An 18,546-nucleotide genomic window follows, 5' to 3' on the forward strand; every position below is an offset into this window, starting at 1 on the left:
AGTTTTTTACTAGAAGAAGCTGCTGGTACATGTTCTGAGTCTAGCACAGAAACATGCAAATGTAATCTATGTTTACATTTATTCTGCTACTGCTAAAATTATATAATGAATTAATACTCATTCACTGTCTATGCTTGTTTTCACTTATTTTCTACAGTTTTACCCTAGATAGAAAGAGTCAAGGCTAAACCCAGACATTGTTAGACAAAAAACCAAAACATTAACATAATAAATGAAGTTGCAATAATTCTTGAAATTCATATCTGAATGTCTTAATCAGGTTACCAGATTTTACAGCCTTAATCACTAAGAAGAAAGTGCAAAGAGGCAATATTGATATTTTTTTTCCCAGAGATAAATCTGTTATTTATTAAACAAATGGGCTCTAACACATGATGGAAAATGTGAATAGATGGCCTCGAGAGGCAGTTTTTCATTCACCTGAGCTCCACTCTGAAAGGCACAGTATTAACACTAACAGAAGAGTCTTGTTTTTTCCCTTCTGATCATGTACTGTTGAACCTGCAGACCAAAAAGAACCATTGTGTTCTTGCACAAAAGACCCATGGAGACTTCATTTGCAAGTGTTAAGATAAATGGCTTTAAAACATATTATCTGATGAAGGCATTTGTGGAAATTGACAATTGTGTTAAACTTCAACTTGTCCTTCTAAGCTGATTAAGATGGTTGTCTGTTGTGACTGATGATGACGGGTTTACTTTGTACAGCTCATCTGTTTAGAAGATGAGCTGCATGAAAGAAACCTGTGCGGGAGAGCTTTTGTTTTGAAGTGGGAAAGCCGTTGCACTTCAGCAGTCCCACTCTCTCGACCTCAGAAGCTTGGGTGTGGTGGTACAAGTAGTCATCACGGCTGGAGACTTCCTTGGTTGCAGTGGATGGCCAGGACGCCTTTTTGTGCCTTGTCATGCCCTTCACTTTCCATAGAGGTTTGCAACAGTATAGTGTCCCATCATTATACTAGGGCATTAAAATCCAGACAGACCACAGGGTGAGCACCCCCTGCTGGCCCCACTAACACCTCTTCCAGCAGCAAGCTTAGTTTTCCCCAAGGAGTATCCACGTACTGACCAGGTTTACACCTGCTGAGTTTCAGTGGGTTGGTAATTGTGAGTTGCAGGATGATATGGCTGCTGGCTAAGCTGATCATACAGTACCTCCTAAGATTCTCACAACATTTAGGAGTGTGAGGACCCCAGATGGAGCCCTGGGATTCATATGGAACTATATTCACCTTTACAGCTCTACAACACTTGATTCAATACAAAACTGGGAAGTGTTAAAGCTCTAGTAATACTAGAATCATGTGTTCTATATACAGTACTAACACTACAATTAGATGTCTATAGCAAAGGTGACTGAGGATGCTAGAGCAAGATTTCTTCTCTTTCACTGAACTGAACTGAAGATAGTTAATGGCATTTTCACTCATTTATTACTTAATAAATTAATGACTGTTATTATTATCTGGGTAGCTTATCAATCCTATGATAAGATTTTTCAGTAATATTATTATCTGGGTAGCTTATCAATCCTATGATAAGATTTTTCAGTAACATGTTAACTTTTATTGACTTTACCAAGGTTAACATGTTACTGAATAAAGTGTCAAAAAGAAGTATGCTGTTATTAAAGATCTAAAGTTCAAGTACAATTAATGGAAATATACTGAGGCAGATTTCCTCACATTGAACAGGATGAAAGGTCATGGATTTTATGCTGTTACATAATAAGGTTATACGGATGTCTTTCCAGTGCATACTTCTTTCATATTATTTGATTGAGTCTATTTTATCAGTGGAAAATAGTATTGTCCATTACTACAGTACACGACAGGCAGATGAGCATTTTTCTTAGCAATCTATACTTTAGCTCTGAGAGGTAAGAGGTGAGACTGACTGCTGGGACAATGCTACAACACTTTTATGTACCACCATTAAAATAGGCTCTAATATGTTGTGGGGATTGAGGGGAACCATGTCTGTGAAGATTCTTCATTTGAAATGCCACTTTCTTTATACTGCAGTGATTCTTGCTTTCCCCTAGCTGTGTCAAAGGGTTGTGAAGGAGAGGCAGGAGCTTCAGGCTAATTGTCCATGAAGGGTACAGGTGGGCATGCAGAAAGACAGAGAGGAGCAATCGCACCCGAGGGCAGAGAGAAAAAGAGGAAACTTCCCTTATATACTGTAGGAAGGAGTAAGCCTGGCTATGGTGAAAGGGATAGTCTAACACCAGGGGGAGGAATGCTATGAGACTCCATGCACCACCATTGGATCAATCTGATAAGACCAGAAGTATGGTAGACATTCCCCTTAAAACAATCTGATTCTCTTTTATAATGAAACACAATCTATGCAGATAGCACCCCAGGTCCGGAATAACCCGCTAACGCAAGACAACGGTGCTTACCAATGTGCCACCATTCCACTCTGAGGTAACAATATTGCCTACATACTGTATTATTATTACTGTGTAATAAAGTTACACAGTTCATGGACCATTCCTCTACTTCTGTTAGTGCTCGAGGAGCCGTGGACCCACATCTTTTACTAGAGTTGATCTGTAGTCCAAACTTTTCTGTAACTAAGTTTTCTCTAAATGTGTGACTGTTAATTGGATATCTTACTTCAAATGACTTGGGTGGGAAAGCTAGCAAAACATCCCAGAACTTTTGACACAGTGTCAAAGGCACCCCTTTTAAAACTACTTTCCATAGACCAGAAGATGACATGAGGGTCGTCACTGGGCTAGAGCTTAATGTGAAAACTGCTGCCAAGAGAGACAGCATCTTTTTTTCTATAACCCCCCCCACACACACACATTTCCTTTTGTACATCACAACTCATATGAAATAGCCAGCCCACAGTGTCTCACAGGTCATGCACTGGATATGCAATCACTACACTATTATATTAATAAATATGCTTAGAGTTGGATATTTAATGCATTTATTTTTAAAATTCTATCAGTGACTTGAACATGTGTCTGATTTTGGCATTGTAGTGTAGACTATATGTTGTGTTGAAATTGACTTTGAAAGGCATTCCAAAAGGAACAAAAATGTCTGCTGATGTATGTTGCTGTTAAATGTGTTAATGTGTTAATCTGTTCTATAGATCATTTAACACAGGCACAAGAAGCTTGATGAAGATGTGTAGCACAGGTCATACTATATCATTGAAAAAATTGCAATTTTCCACACACAATTTGGGAAATTGTGCTGGTGAACACAAAAGCTCAAATTTGATTTGATGTGATTGCCAGTGCCAGTGTTGATGGCACTGGTTGTTTTTTTTACAATATTTTCTTAAATATTAAGAAGATAAATATTCATCTATGGAGTTTAATGTTTGCATTTATAATGGAAAATGGGATTAAAAAGATTTAGTCAGTAGATGAAGGATGGTAATCAATTCAAAATTGTAATATTCTAGGCTCAAAACAAATTAATTCTTAAAACTAGGAAAACATGACGTTAATGTCTTAATGTAGAAACTAAGCAATAATTCAGAAGGAGGAGAATACTCTACAGACTGCATGAAAGAGCTGAAGATATATAAATAGATTAGAATATTGCAATGGAGACAAGAAATGTTAATGTTTACAATATTATATCAATTAAAGAAACTAAATAATATATAAGCTATTAGAGAATTAATTAATGAAAAGGACATAGTGAACATGCTGAATGAATATTTCCAACATTTTGTATGGAAATAACATTAATAAAGATATAAATAAAAGAACTCCATGATGTTGATTACATGCCCCATGTCATATTAAATGTAATTATAATTTAACATAGCACTTTATATTACATCTATTAAATGGAATAGTCTCAAACGCTTGTAAAAAGTGCTTTTCATTAAAAAAGGGTGTTTGTCAGTGCTGAGTTCTAAAAGCAGTAGGCAGAGAGGAGGAGCTGCACCCTTTACTGTGAGGTGTATGAACTTTGCTGTAATGAGGTCTGTAGCTAAGATGATCTTAACTTTTGACAGAGAGGTGTTGCAGGGAATAAATGTTCAAGACATCCATGTGCCAACTTTTCCAATTCAGCTTATTCACTATTTTTCATAGACAACAGTTGTACATATTCAGTGAAAACAGTAGGCCTTCACATGCAGCATGTGTGTTGTCCTCTTAGAGTTCAAAACACTGGGTCCAGACCCAAATACAGTAGCTCCCATTTGTCAAGTCTGTCAAGCCTGAGAGCTTCCTCTGTTATTCTGGACAATTGTCCATTAAGGCTCAGTGATATACTTTACTGATAATTAAAAAAGATCACTTTATTGGCCATATACAATTTCTTGTATTAGAATTTTTGTCTTTTTGCATACCCCAGCTTGCTTACATTGAGACAAACAGACAGGGAAAGAAGCTTGGGATGAGAGGGCAATGTCAGCCATTTTTACGGCACTCCTGAAGCAGTTGGGGTTAAGGGCCTTGCTCAGGGGCCCAACGGAGTAGGTTTCCTCTGCCAGCCATGGGATATAATCTGGCAACCTTCTAGCCACAGGCACAGATCCTTAGCCACAGAGCCACCGCACCGCCCCAGAAAATTTATTTAAAATCCCTTAAAACTGTATATGACAATATGCTGCAGTACCTGTAGATGTTTCTTTCATGCAGGACTACGGAGACCTTGTGGAAGTGTTTTACATGTTTAAGCTTTTTAATTAATGTTTTCCCTTATGTTTTCTACTTTATTGAATTGTATTATATTTTATATTATATATATTATATTTTATGCAAGCTTAGAGGCTTCAATTTCATTTCTAAATAATTTCTAATCTATAATACATTAACAGAACATGAATGGAGTGTCTTTATCTACTGACCCTTGACTACTTGCTTAAATGAATGACTAATAACAACATGCTCAACATTCTAACATAGAAATGCTTTATCAAGGGATATTTCCGTGTCAATAACTCTATTGTGCATTGATAAAGAAGTATTTGCTGCCAAGAAACAAAACTATGTTCTAATGATCTAAATTGGTGCTGCCTAATCAAAACCGAGGGTTTCAGGTTAAGTGTCTCAGAACTGTCTGAAAGGAGAAGGTGGTTTCCTCTGTGTGAGTTCGCACACTGTGAGAACCTGCTCCACAAAGTAAAACCAGAAAGAATTAATTAAAGAAGAAATTTAATATGGAGGAAAATGGAAACAGCAAGATTACATAAGTATTCAAACCCTTTGGTATGACACACGTAAATTAATTTATGTGCAGTAAATTACCTTAATAAACCACACAATAATAGCGGCTCACATTATTTAATCCTCATGGAGATCATACCTGATAATAACACTGATTGTAAATGTCACAAGTTGAAAATTTACCATTATTCTTTTATGTGTTTATTTCTGCATATTTTCTGTGATTATGTTTAATATCCATGTTGCAGAATTATGAGATGGGTCTTTATACACATATCACCTTTGTGTTTATGACAGAAAACATTCCTGATAAAATATTTTTTATTGTGTCAGCAAATAGAAAATGTAGAGTGAGAAAAAAATCATTTTTGATCTCACACCAGTCTTTCTGATTATGATGTAGACAGATTACAGGTTTATTTTTTGGGATTTTTTAAAATGAAAAATGGAGTACAAATATCAGAAAAATCTATCAAATAGCTGACATTCTTTAACTGTATTGTATTACTTTTTTCTTTCCAAAAGTCAGCTTTGGAAATTGTGTGTGAGCTGTGAACACCAGAGATACACTCCATATACTGTAACAGCGACACTTGCCACTCTGTCAATGCCTTACATACATTTAATATCGCAGACTGTTGAAAAACAATAACCCTGGACATTCTAGATTCCAACAATATTTAGTGAAGCTGTTTCAAACCCAGAAATTCTTGCTCATTGAAATTAAATAAAATTATGTATTATTTTAATTTATTTAAATTTATTCAATTTATTAATTCTTTATTTTTATTAAAATGAAATTAAAAATCTTACTTGGAAATGGAAATGATATGAGATGCATACATGATAAGCTGTTCTGTTATGTTTATTTTTTTGTATTTGTAGTTTGAACTTTTGCTTTCTAAAAAGGACAGATGACTTAACATCTTTGTGTCATTGTGGTTAGTGTTTCTGTAAGGGCAGGATGTTCTGGATAAGAACATATTGACGCACATAGATAATTTGCAGTAGAAGACAGAGACAGTTGCATAGAGCAGATCAGCTCTATAGATGCAAGGACACTTGTCTTTGTTAGGATCTATTCTCTTTTACTATCTTTAACTCACCAATGGAGTTTCTTCTCCTCCTGGATCTCCTCTCAGGTAATACCTAGATTTGGTGCCTAGTTATGGAAGGTATGTGAAGCATAGAAATGTATGAATGGAAATTTAATCAATAATTTCTGTTTGGATTCAAAATTAAAGAGGCATCTGCAAACTGCGCTGATGAGTGAATCTGAGTCGGGAAATGGTGTGGTGGCTTTGTGGCTAAGGATCTGCGCCTGTGGCTGGAAGGTTGCAGGTTTGTATCATGTGGCCAGCAGAGGAATCCTACTCCTTTGGGCCCCTGAGTAAAGCTCTTAACCCCAACTGTTCCAGGGGTGCCATATAAATGGCTGCTTCTTAAGTAGTGACCCCTCCAATTCAGGTCATCCCAGAACATTTCAGAATGTTCCAACCAGCATTAATTGCCTCAGTTGTTAATTAACTTTAAAATTACAGCCCTAAAAGGAAAACAAATCTGAAATGTACTGGATGGGAAAGGTCACAAACTGAGTAGTCCTGATTACTGAAAAGGATTTTTAATTGAATTTCAAAAAGTTTAATTCCAGACCTGGAGTGTTATCTGCGTGGTGTTTACAGTATACTGTATTTTCTTCTCATGTCTGTGTCAGTTTCCTCCAGGTGCTCTGGTTTCGTCCTACAGTCCAAAGATGTACTGGTTGGTTCATTGACTGCTGGGAAAACTGGCTCTGGTGTGAGAGCATCTGTCTTTGATGGAATGGCATCCTGTACAGGGTGTATTCTGTCTTGTGCACATTTTTTGCTGGAATAGGCTCTGGTGCCCCAACAACCATGAATTGAATAAAGCAGTTAGAAAATTAATGGATGGATGGAAGATATTTTACCCCCTAAAAAAATCTATATCTCTTTTCTGCCTGGTAATGTACTAATGTAAAGTTTTTAAAAACTAAAAAATACAGACAAATCCACTAGTTACATAAACTTACTGTACTGTACATGTCAATATACACATATCAATAATATGCTGGATGAATGAAGGGATACATCTTTAGTGTTATACAGTAGTGTTCCATATTTTGGGAGTATTCACGTGACCTCCCTTTAAACTCAACTGTGGGTGATTATGTTTTCTACCTGAAACCATAGAAGCCTGAAAATGATAAAACAGGGAAAAAACTATAGGGCAATTCAGCCTATTTTCTTATGTTCTGAGCACACACAAGGCTCTACAAGCAACCCAACTAACACCATGCCTCCTCCTCATATCCTCTGCAAAACTAATTCCATGCATCTGAGAATTTGTTAGCTAACCCTTCACCACTTGTCCTCTGTAGAGGTGTAAATGACATCTCAAGACAGGTTAACTGTGGCTACAGTCTCTACAACAGCTGGCCTACCACAATATGGTACTGTATTTGCTTAATTTATAAATACTTCTACTTTAAAGTTGCTTAATCTAGCTTCAGAAAGAGCTTCTCAACATTTCTCAATTTATCTACTTTCAAATATTGTGAAATACATTCCTGTGGCTTAATTTCAAGATAAAACACTAAACCATTAGCCTGACAGATACTCAAGGTGTGTCCATGTACTGTATAACCAAGTGATGAGGTGTGGGGCACAGGAATCCACCAGCCTGACTTGTACATAACTCTGGAAACCCTCCCATGTTTTTTAGAATTTTTTTGAAAATAAACTTTAAAAAAGGGGGGCCTTCATGATCAATGGTGAAGCTGACAGAATTAGGAGAGACCCACTAGACGACACCACAGCTAGGCAAATTAGGAACTGTGATGTAGACGCCGTCAGGAACTTGAGCAGTGTGTTACACACACACGTTACACAGTTACACACGTACACATTGATATTCATTCCTATTGTAACCATGGTGTCTGGCTTTCAAGTAAGAGGTGTAATTTGGACGGTACATGTTAGAATGGGTCCTTATCTGTGTCCAAATCCTGGCTGCAAGAGATCTAAGATCTACTCAGGAGTCAGAAAAGTTTGAATGCTTTGTGAGGCTCTAGGTGTGTTTGTGCACTTTTCCCTGGATAGACATACTGTATCTCATCTTCCAGCTGCACATTCTAGTATGCACTCTGTGAAAGAGGTTTTAGATCCACATACATTATACTGGGAATTGTATCTGTAGTACTGTAGGGGCAGTTTTCAGGTGCCATTTTCTAATGGTGAAGTCAGACTGAGTCCTTCACTGGATTTAAACTCTAGCCACTAGCACCAGCACTCTGGAAGAGCTGGCTCATTTGAAGATCTGTTCTTGCTGTATGTGTTTTAGGCTGCATTGTGACAGCCATTCTTGTTACTCCTTGGGGAATCTGAAGAGAGATTAAAGTTTACTTCTAGATTTGTTGCAATAGATTGTTGCAATAGATTAAAATGGTGGATTGTTTTGCAGGACTAAATAGTTTATTCACTTAATTCCTTCATTCTTAAAAGTTAATTCTTAAAATATTTTCCTGAATGTACCCCAGTTTGACAGATTCTCCTGTGCTGTCTTCAGACTGCTGTCTTGTGCTGACTTCACATTGTAGTCCATATAATTTACAGTGTACACCTGAGTAAGGTACACCACACCTTTCTCACAGTTAGTGTTTAGTGCATGCAGTGTATTTATGGAATGGATGGACTACCGTGGAAGGATTGTGCAGTCTTTCTTCTAAAATGCACACTTCCAATGAACAGAGCTTTTTAGTTTCTTTCCAAATGAGGGATCTCAGGCTGCATAAAGGAGTTTAATTATCTTTTGGACCAGTGATATGGCTGTTGTGGACAAAACTGCAAGCATACAATTGTCCAGCCTGTCAGTCAGTGACTGCAAGTTAAGAATACCTTAGCCAGCTCAATATCCACCCTTCCCATCCCTTGTGGATTGAGCACCACCCCATGGAGAGTGCCAGTCACTGTAGACAGCTATTGATGTACAGTAGCCCAGGAGCAATCTAGTGATGTCTGGACAAGAGGGTTCTGAATGGACAACTTTACTGTTTAGGATATGTGAGAGTTGGGCCAAAACAACTTTTTGAATTTCTGATACAATTAATATCTAAAAGGCATTCATTATCTGATACTGTATCAAAGACACTTTCAGACGAGCCATCCATGTTCCTACCACTTTATCCAGTAAAGAGCTTAACCAGGCAAGCAACGGACACGTGGCAGTTCAGCACAGGACGTACACAGCAGGGCCAAATTTTACCAGTAACTAATTAGCCTACCACTATGTTGTTGGACTGGAGTGGTGGAACTGGAGTACCTGGAGGAAATCCACATGAAAATGGGGAGAACATACAAACATCACTCAGATAGCACCCCAGGAACTGAACCCAGGGCCTTACAATTCTAACCACTGCACTACTAAGCTGCCCAGTTATGTATAAAGAAATGTGCTGTTTTAATAAAAACATCTATAATGATTAAATATCTCTTTCATCAGGTGCCTCCAGCCTATAAACTTTTAGTGAGGTGACTGCTTCTGAAAGAGGATCAGCCACCATCTCCTGTGTCTATGACATGAGCTACGTGGACTACGTGAAATACTGGTGTACAGGGTATCAGTTTAATTACTGTAATATAGTGAGGAAAACCACTGATCCAGCAGAGAAAACACATAAAGTGTCAATAAGTGATGATAAAAGAAAGGGAGTGTTCACAGTGACTGTAAGATGGCTGGAAAAGAAAGATGCTGGCTGGTACTGGTGTGGGAAAGAGAGATACAGTATTCGTCTGATGATAGTGCAGCAGTGTACCTCACAGTGGCTGATGGTAAGAATGACTCCACACACGCTTGAAATGTAATGCACTGTTTTGCTACAGACAATCTAAACCATGTTTCTCAAAATCCTGGTGGAAACCTTCATCCTGTTTCAGCGTTGGGAGTGTGGTTCAACTGTACAGCACTGTGCAATGTGTTGGAAACAGGAATAAGAATGTCAGTTCATTGTCTTTATGTGTACCCCTCTTTATCTGTGTTGTTTTCTTATTAGAATTTCTTATTTATTTTTAATCTAGATCACAAAGAAATTCAGGGGGCATGACTGCAAAGTTCAATTTTACCTCGTAACTCATAATCATTCCTGACTTAATTTCCTAAGTTATACAAAATCTCCCATAAATACTATATGAAGCCTTTTCTCCTTCACATTAGTCTTCTGCCCAACTCTTACTTTGAGTTCTCTTACATGCTTGGTTGCCACTGTTTTTCACTTTTCTCCATGGGCCTACAGAGTTAATGCTCTTTGATCTTGGAGAGCAATCTGCGTCTCCTCACAAAAAGCCTGTTCCTGAAAGATTTTCCTTGTACCACAATCACCTGCCTATCATTCCCTGCCAGGTCAGTCTTCCAAAGCTTCCCTGTCTCACTAAACATTGAAATCTGCTGTTGCTATAAACCCACTATCCTCTCGACCACCTATTGTGCAGACCCTGGCTCTGGTTGAATACAATTGTGTTATAGCGCTCGCATCTCTTCCCATGTGCGCTCTAAAACTTGTCCTGCTCTCAACAACTTGACTGTAGGAAAACTCCAGCAAAGTCTCCTTAAGCACAGAATACCCTTTAGAAACCTCAAGGAAAGAACTCTTTTTGCTTTACAAATTAAAGTAAACTGTAAATAAGCCCCGGTCCTCCAGCATTTTTCATGTCCAGATGATACCATCAACCCAGTTCCCTTGATTTCCACCCCAGATGTTCCAGTGCTTCCCTGGGTCTGCCCAACCAGTTTAGCCAGCAGGTGTCTTATACTGTAAATCTCTCTCTTCTCTGCCCCCTGATGTCGAACATAGTTCAGTGGCCCTTTCTTTCTTTCTTTATTCTACTTCTATCATCAACATCGAATCCAGTTCAGTTCCAATGTATATATCCCTTCAGTCTCAGATTCCAATGTTTCAGCCTCTGCTATTCCTGATACCAAGAACATGATAATTGTCAAGTCACAGACAATTGACTTTTTTATTCAATCCCTCTTCTCCCAGCAAAAGATTCATCCATTTTGATATCTATTTAAAAAAAATCAGAGGTCATTCTTGCTATGGATAAAACATAAAGGCCCAGAACTGGTTTACTGTCATTTGTTTCCTTGGAATTGTTCCATCCCTCCTGACAGGTGCCTATCCTGGCAAGAAACAGACGTAAGACAGGATACATCCTGGATGGGATGCCAGTCCATTGCAGAGACATACAGAGACACAAACCCAGACACACACACTCACACCAGGGCCAGTTTTTACCAGAAACCAATTAACTTACCAGTATGTCTTTGTCCTGTGAAAGGAAATCAGAGAACCTGAGCATGGTGGCGCAGACTGGAACTGAACCCCCAAGACCCAGGAGCCATGAGACAACAGTGCTTAGTGTCTTGCAATCCACACTGTCACCCAATTTAAGAAATATTCATTAATAATAATAATAATAATAATAATAATAATAATAATAATAATAATTATTATTGCTTACATTTATATAGCGCTTTTCTGGACACTCCACTCAAAGCGCTTTACAGGTAATGGGGACTCCCCTCCACCACCACCAATGTGCAGCATCCACCTGGATGATGCGATGGCAGCCATAGTGCACCAGAACGCTCACCACACATCAGCTATCAGTGGGGAGGAGAGCAGAGTAATGAAACCAATTCATAGATGGGGATTATTAGGAGGCCATGATTGATAAGGGCCAATGGGAAATTTGGCCAGGACGCCGGGGTTACACCCCTACTCTTTACGAGAAACACCCTGGGATTTTTAATGACATTAAAATCCAAGCCGTGTTTTTCATGTTACTATACAGTAGGTGGGTTTTTGTTTCTGATCAGTATGAACTGCCTGCAGATCAGAGCCAAAGATCTGTACACGCAACATTTAGAGGCCTGGATACTTGTGTACCCATGTGGACCATCTTGTGATGAATCCTCCACTGCTAATTTCAGTGCCATCGCCACCTTTTTGGTGAGAGCTTTGAGGAGAACAGACACAAGCATGAGCTGTCAATGGACAGCCAGAGGATTTGGCGTTTCTTATTTCAAAGTGGATTTCTTAACACTTCACCATCTGCAAATATACAGTGCAGCAGATTATCCTGCAAGTTGCTGCCCAGTTGGGACATCACAGTGGAAATATAATTGAGTGATATGATTTGCTTGTTTGTATTGTGCCAGCTGCTACTACAGCTGGCCTAATTGCACTGACGTCTAAACTGGCACGTATCTGAACAAGTGAGCTAAAGGTTTGATTTCAAATGGTAACATAACGCTTACAGTGACACACGAGACAGCACTGTTCCACCAAAGGATATTTCTGTGTACACAAATATAAAAGAATGGAGGCAACATAGGGATCATGTTCCTGATACCATTGCCATGAAAAATGTTTGCTGGAGAGGACTGCTGTGCTGTTGTCATTGCTGTGGTGGAGTGCCATCTCTTCGAGGCCTTTGAACACATCCAGCGTTTTCTCAAAATGCTGCACAATGACAGAGAAGAGATACTACACCCAACAGTATACTGGTATATTGATGTTCTGTGACCCAAACATCATCCTGTTTTGTGGCACAACACTGCCTGAGTAAACACCGCAAGCATTACTCATACACTGGATTGGCACACATTAGCCCCATTAGCCCATTTGCAAATCCTGCTGAATATTTTTCTTCCAAAATTGTTCTAATGCCTGACAGAGTTCCTGTACAACCAGTGGCCAGGTATGTATCTCCAGTACATCCAGCAGTGTATTGGTACTATGATGTAATTTATGTTTCACGTTGTTTAAATGAGGCAGTGGTGATGCAGTTCCGCAGTGGTTATAATTGTGTAGTGTGCTCTCTGAAGGCACCAGTTCTATAGGGTTTGGGCATTTACTGGGACAATTATTAATTGTAGCAGTAAATCACAAAATGATTCTTTTGATGGCCTTAGAATCCAACCATGCGATATAACTCAAACAACGCACACACACACAGGTACTAATACACGAGGATACATTTATTAATACATAGAATATGCATGTAAACCTCACAGATCTTATCGAGAGGGTTATCAGAATACAAAAGGTATGTATTCAGTCAGTTACGAAGTGTTACATATATCAAGAGGACATATGTTCAATATATCATTCATTTAGACCGTTTTGTAAATGAACTTGGTTATAACTTCTACATTAGATACTCAAAACAAGTACATAACTCTTAGGAATTAAATTGATATCAACTGGTTGGGATAACAATTGAATTCTCGAGCTGTAATGCATTGAAGTTGAATACTCATCCAATCTCTGGGGTTTAAGATCTCCTGCGGACTCAAAGAAACAATTGCAGGCTGTTGCTGTCCAATCCGCGCTCCCTGGCTCGGTGCCAGGCTGTGCTGTACGGCTTGCGACGGTGCGCTGCTGATGCTCACTGACCGGCTAGTTAGTGTTGGCTTTAACTAGCACAGTTTGTGCACAGGAGAAAAGGTGACTGTGGGTCCCAGCAGGTCAGGAAGAGGACTGGTTTCGTTCCTGATGAAGAGCTAGTTCTGAATAGTGATTCAGCTGTCCACAGTTCCAACCTGTTCACGAGGCTTGCTGCTGATGCTAACCTCGGGTGGATACTCTCTGGCAACCTCCGCTCTAGACTCTTAGAACAGAGGAAAGTTCTGGCACTCGGACACACTGGCTGTTCCGTGGTTGTCCGGGCTGAGTCTTAGGATGGTCAGGAGGCGCGCTGCGAGAATGTCCTGCCCTTGGGAGCCTTCTGCTCCTGGGCCGTCCTGCCCTGGAATTCTCCTTTGAGATTCTCCCTTTCAGAAAGTCCACAATATTCTCTCAGGCCCTCTGTGTTGCCTGTTTTTACCAGGAGGACTTTCAGCTCGTTCATTGGCTGAAAGTTCCATGGGCATCAGAGTCCCACGTGGGTTACTCGGCCCTACCAGTCCCTGATTGGTTGATCAAGGTGAGATATGAGTATCTTACTCCTGACACCTAGGAATTTAGTCCAGATGTCCATCTGGCACTCCCTAGACAGATAGGCGCCAATGGATGACCATTGATCATGATAGCCAGGCTTAGCTAAGTGCATCCCCATTTGGGAGCTGTCCCTTATCAAAAGAAAACATCTTTAAATCAGCCTGTATGAATAGTTTCTCTGTGGCTGCACCACAGAGATGAAGAGGGAGATGGGGCCTCATTTGGGAAAGCACAGCAACACTTAATTCTGTCTTATTAACAAGCATTACCGCTAAAATTGGAATCAGAATGAGCTAGGCTATGTTGTAACAGAAGAAATAAGGTTCTTGATCCCGAGATGAAGTAAAACAGATGAGTTTATTGCATGCAAGGAACAATAAAGCCGAAGTCTTGTTTCCCACAAGAAACAACAAAACCGAAGTATTGTTCCCCCGTACTGTTACAAACTTTTGGGTTATATAGTGTTTTCTTCTCCGTTTCTGACGTCACTCGGTCTGATGGTAAAGAAGGGGGTTCATGGTATTTGGCCAGTTTACGATGTTCTGGACAAATGGTCAGTTTAACATTACACCCAGGGGGGTTCCTAGCTTGCATCTGCAATCCTTATCAGTTAACCCCCTTTCCTGCCATAAACCCCAGCTTGTGACTTAGAAGTCTAAACCCCCTACAGAAAGGATTAAATTCAAACCCCCGTCTTCACATCTTTCTTCAGCTAAATACAGTATTAGGACTATTTATGACGTATGTATCTAGGATGGAGTCAAGGAGGCACTTTTCCACTTTTTACATAAAGTGGGTGTCTGGAACAAACTGGGAAAAAGTGATTTTTGAAACAGATTACTTACAGTAGGAGCTTTCAAAACATATTGAAATCCTCACTGAGATCCTCAGATCATCGTACTACCAGAAAACACATAAGCATGATGAGAATTGCCTCTACGTGTTTGTAAGATGTTTATCTTCCTATATACTGTATGTAGCTAAATGTACACATCAGTTTCAAATTAGATATTATGCGCTTTCAGAGAGCAGATAATTTAACGATAATTGATCTTTGACTAGTCCTGTGCCAAAGAAAGTCCACTGACTTTATTCCACAAAAATTCCAAAGGCAGGAAATGGGTTTGTTTCCTGACTGCATAAACAATGTATCATTAGTTTACTGTATACAGGCTTTGGCATGGAAACCCAGGTGTAGATGCTTTGGGTTCACGTTCATACATGAGGCTATTAAACAAGCCCAACTGCAATGTCTTGTGCTTTCATTTGCAGAAATACGTTGTTGTGGTTTGAGAAGTCTGTTTGATGAGTCAATTTACATAGTCTGTAAATTGATTTTGTTGGTTGTTTTTATTAGGATTTTACTGGATCATATAACACATGATGATCTTTTGTGCCACATTATTATTAATTAGCTTGATACTTTCACCTAAAGTGACATACAGTTTTATCCATTTATACAGAATGATCTCTGAAGGGTACAACAGCAGAGTCCCAGCTGCGATTTGAGCAATCAAGATTTCTATTATGAGTACAGAACCCGAATACCTACTTCTAGATTATTAAATGCATTTAACCAAAAATACATAAACATAAGTACATTATTCAACATTTAGAACTTGAATTTAATGATCTGATTGTAATTATCTTGCAGGTTCTTCTGTCCTATCAGTTTTCAGTAACTCATTGAGGGGCCAAGAGGGAGGATCAGTTACTGTCCAGTGTCGCTATGATTCATACTATGACACCAGTACAAAATACTGGTGCAAAGGAAGGGAACGGAGCACCTGTAAGACTGTGAAAGTGTCAGTCAGAGACGATCCATTCCACAGAGTGTTCACTATGACTCTGAACAGTCTGGAAAAGAAGGATGAAGACTGGTACTGGTGTGCTATAGAGAGAACGGGTGTTGATTATGGTATTCCCCTGTACCTCGCTGTGTACAATGGTAAGTAAGACAATTCCTTTATGTCTCTAGAGAAGACAATGAGAAACTTGTAGATCAGGCTACCCTGATACATAACTGCATTCGTTCTTCACTCCATAGAGACGCATTTCTCTATATCTTGGAATGTTTTTAACTTGTGTTAGAGGAAAGAGCTCTTGTTAAGCAGGATTTCCTGGTCTTGTCTGACTGCTGAACATGATAAATGAGCGTGATAAATGAGAGGGGCTGATCTCTCACTGTCTGTCCTGCCTGATCTACAGAGCCATGTGCTGTCTGAGAGATGACATCATGGAACATGTGGGTCTTGAAACAGGAGAGTTTTCCATATCATTCACTGTGCAACAAGGACCAGGAACAGAAATAATTGCACTGTTTTTAGATAAAGCCCCTTATGTTAACAAGTAACTTTAAAGAAATACTAATTTTATCTACTCCTTTTTTAGAAGTCTCTTACTGGTATTTCTTAACTTTTCTTCAGCAGCAGTCACAAAAAGCCCAACCTTTGAACAGATACCACCAATAACAGTAGTGACCATCAAAGACAGTGATACCACCAAAGGCAGAAACAAACCTTCTGAGAAAACCACAGTAATGCCACAGTAAGCAATTATGGTACAATCTTCACAATAAACTCCAGCACAGTTCTGATGATTGTTCAAAAGTGGAAAAAGCCAGCTTTTTAGGTAGCTAAAAGGTAAAAGTTAGAAAGCTAGTCTTCTGGAATTTTGATTGCATTTGAACATTTACAGTACATGATCCATTTAAAATAATTGATAAAGACCTCTAAAAAGCTTGTGAGCAACAATTTGAAAGCAAAGACTCAGAGATTTTGTAGTGGTACTATATCAAAGAAGGAATCATATGACCCTTGGTGTCCTAAGCTAAACATTACCTTTAGAGCCCTGTTCTTTCAGGTGAAGAGCAGTGATGGTAGTGATGGAGCCGGGGGGCAGGTGTGTCTCGGGGGTACACAGCAGTTACAAGTCAGTCTATGAGACAGTGCAAGCTGCTCTGTGCAACAGAGAAACAAAGAAAAAGGGAAGAACAGTGTGTGGGTAATAGAGGTAATGGTCATTTTCAGGGTGAATGAAGAGGGTTAGTCAAAACAATAATAGAGTAATAAAATAATGAAAGTTAAAGCAAAAACCTCTTCTTTGGACAATGTGTTTTTCCTAAACTAGAATTATATTAACAAGCATGGTGTCTTGTTGATTCACCCTGCTGCCTCACACTTTTTGTCTAGTAAGGTCAATACCCTCTATATGGAGTTTGCATGTTGTCCACATGGCACTGTCCAATGTGCAACAAAAAGTCATTTACCCCTTGCTGCACAAGGGCGAATCTATGACCATAAGCTGATAACAGGTGTGTGCACTGAAAAGCTTTCTTTTGAATACTGAATTGCCAGTTTTATTAACGGTCTAAATAGATGCCCATGGAACTTTCAGCCAATGAATGAGCTGAAGTTCCTCCAGGTAAAAACAGGCAACACAGAGAGCCTGTAAGATTCAGTGAGATTCAGTGAGGATTCAGGAGAATTCTGTGGACTATTCTAAAGGGAATTCAAAGGAGAATTCCAGGGCAGGACGGCCCCGGAGCAGAAGGCTCCCAAGGGCAGGACATTCTCGCAGCGCGCCTCCTGACCATCCCGAGACTCAGCCCAGGCAACCACGGAACGGCCACTGTGTCCAAGTGCCAGAACTTTCCTTTGTTCTAAGAGTCTAGAGCGGAGGTTGCCAGAGAGTAACTAGAGGATCCACCCGAGGTTAGCACCAGCAGCAGGCCTCGTAAACAGGTCGGAACTGTGGACAGCTGAATCACTATTCAGAACTAGCTCTTCATCAGGAATGAACCGGTCCTCTTCCTGACTTGCTGGGACCCACAGTCATCTTTTCTCCTGTGCACAAACTTTGCTAGTTAAAGCCAACAGTGAGCATCAGCAGCGCACTGTCGCAAGCCGCACAGCACAGCCTGGCACGGAGCCAGAGAGTGCGGATTGGACAGCAACAGCCTGCAACTGTTTCTTTGTGCTCGCAGGAGATCTGAATCCCCAGAGATTGGATGAGTATTCAACTTCAATGCATTACAGCTCGAGAATTCAATTGTTATCCCAACCAGTTGATATCAATTTAATTCCTAAGAGTTATGTACTTGTTTTGAGTATCTAATGTAGAAGTTATAACCAAGTTCATTTATGAAACGGTCTAAATGAATGATATACTGAACGTATGTCCTCTTGATATGTGTAACACTTCGTAACTGACTGAATACATACTTTTTGTATTCTGATAACCCTCTCGATAAGATCTGTTAGTTTTACATGCATATTCTGTGTATTAATAAATGTATCCTCGTGTATTAGTACCTGTGGGTGCGCATTGTTTGAGTTATGTCGTATGGTTG

At 39.5% G+C, this 18,546-nt stretch overlaps 1 protein-coding gene across 1 annotated transcript; it reads left to right on the top strand.

The window, feature by feature from the left end:
• Positions 1–9,771: 9,771 nt before the first annotated feature.
• On the top strand, positions 9,772–16,151 carry LOC102688381 (CMRF35-like molecule 5). The gene is given in 3 exon segments (XM_069190834.1): positions 9,772–9,970; positions 9,973–10,023; positions 15,850–16,151. Coding segments are annotated over 3 exon segments (552 nt in total).
• Positions 16,152–18,546: the final 2,395 nt, after the last annotated feature.

This window comes from Lepisosteus oculatus, chromosome 6 (genome assembly GCF_040954835.1).
Source record: "Lepisosteus oculatus isolate fLepOcu1 chromosome 6, fLepOcu1.hap2, whole genome shotgun sequence".
NCBI lineage: Eukaryota > Metazoa > Chordata > Actinopteri > Semionotiformes > Lepisosteidae > Lepisosteus > Lepisosteus oculatus.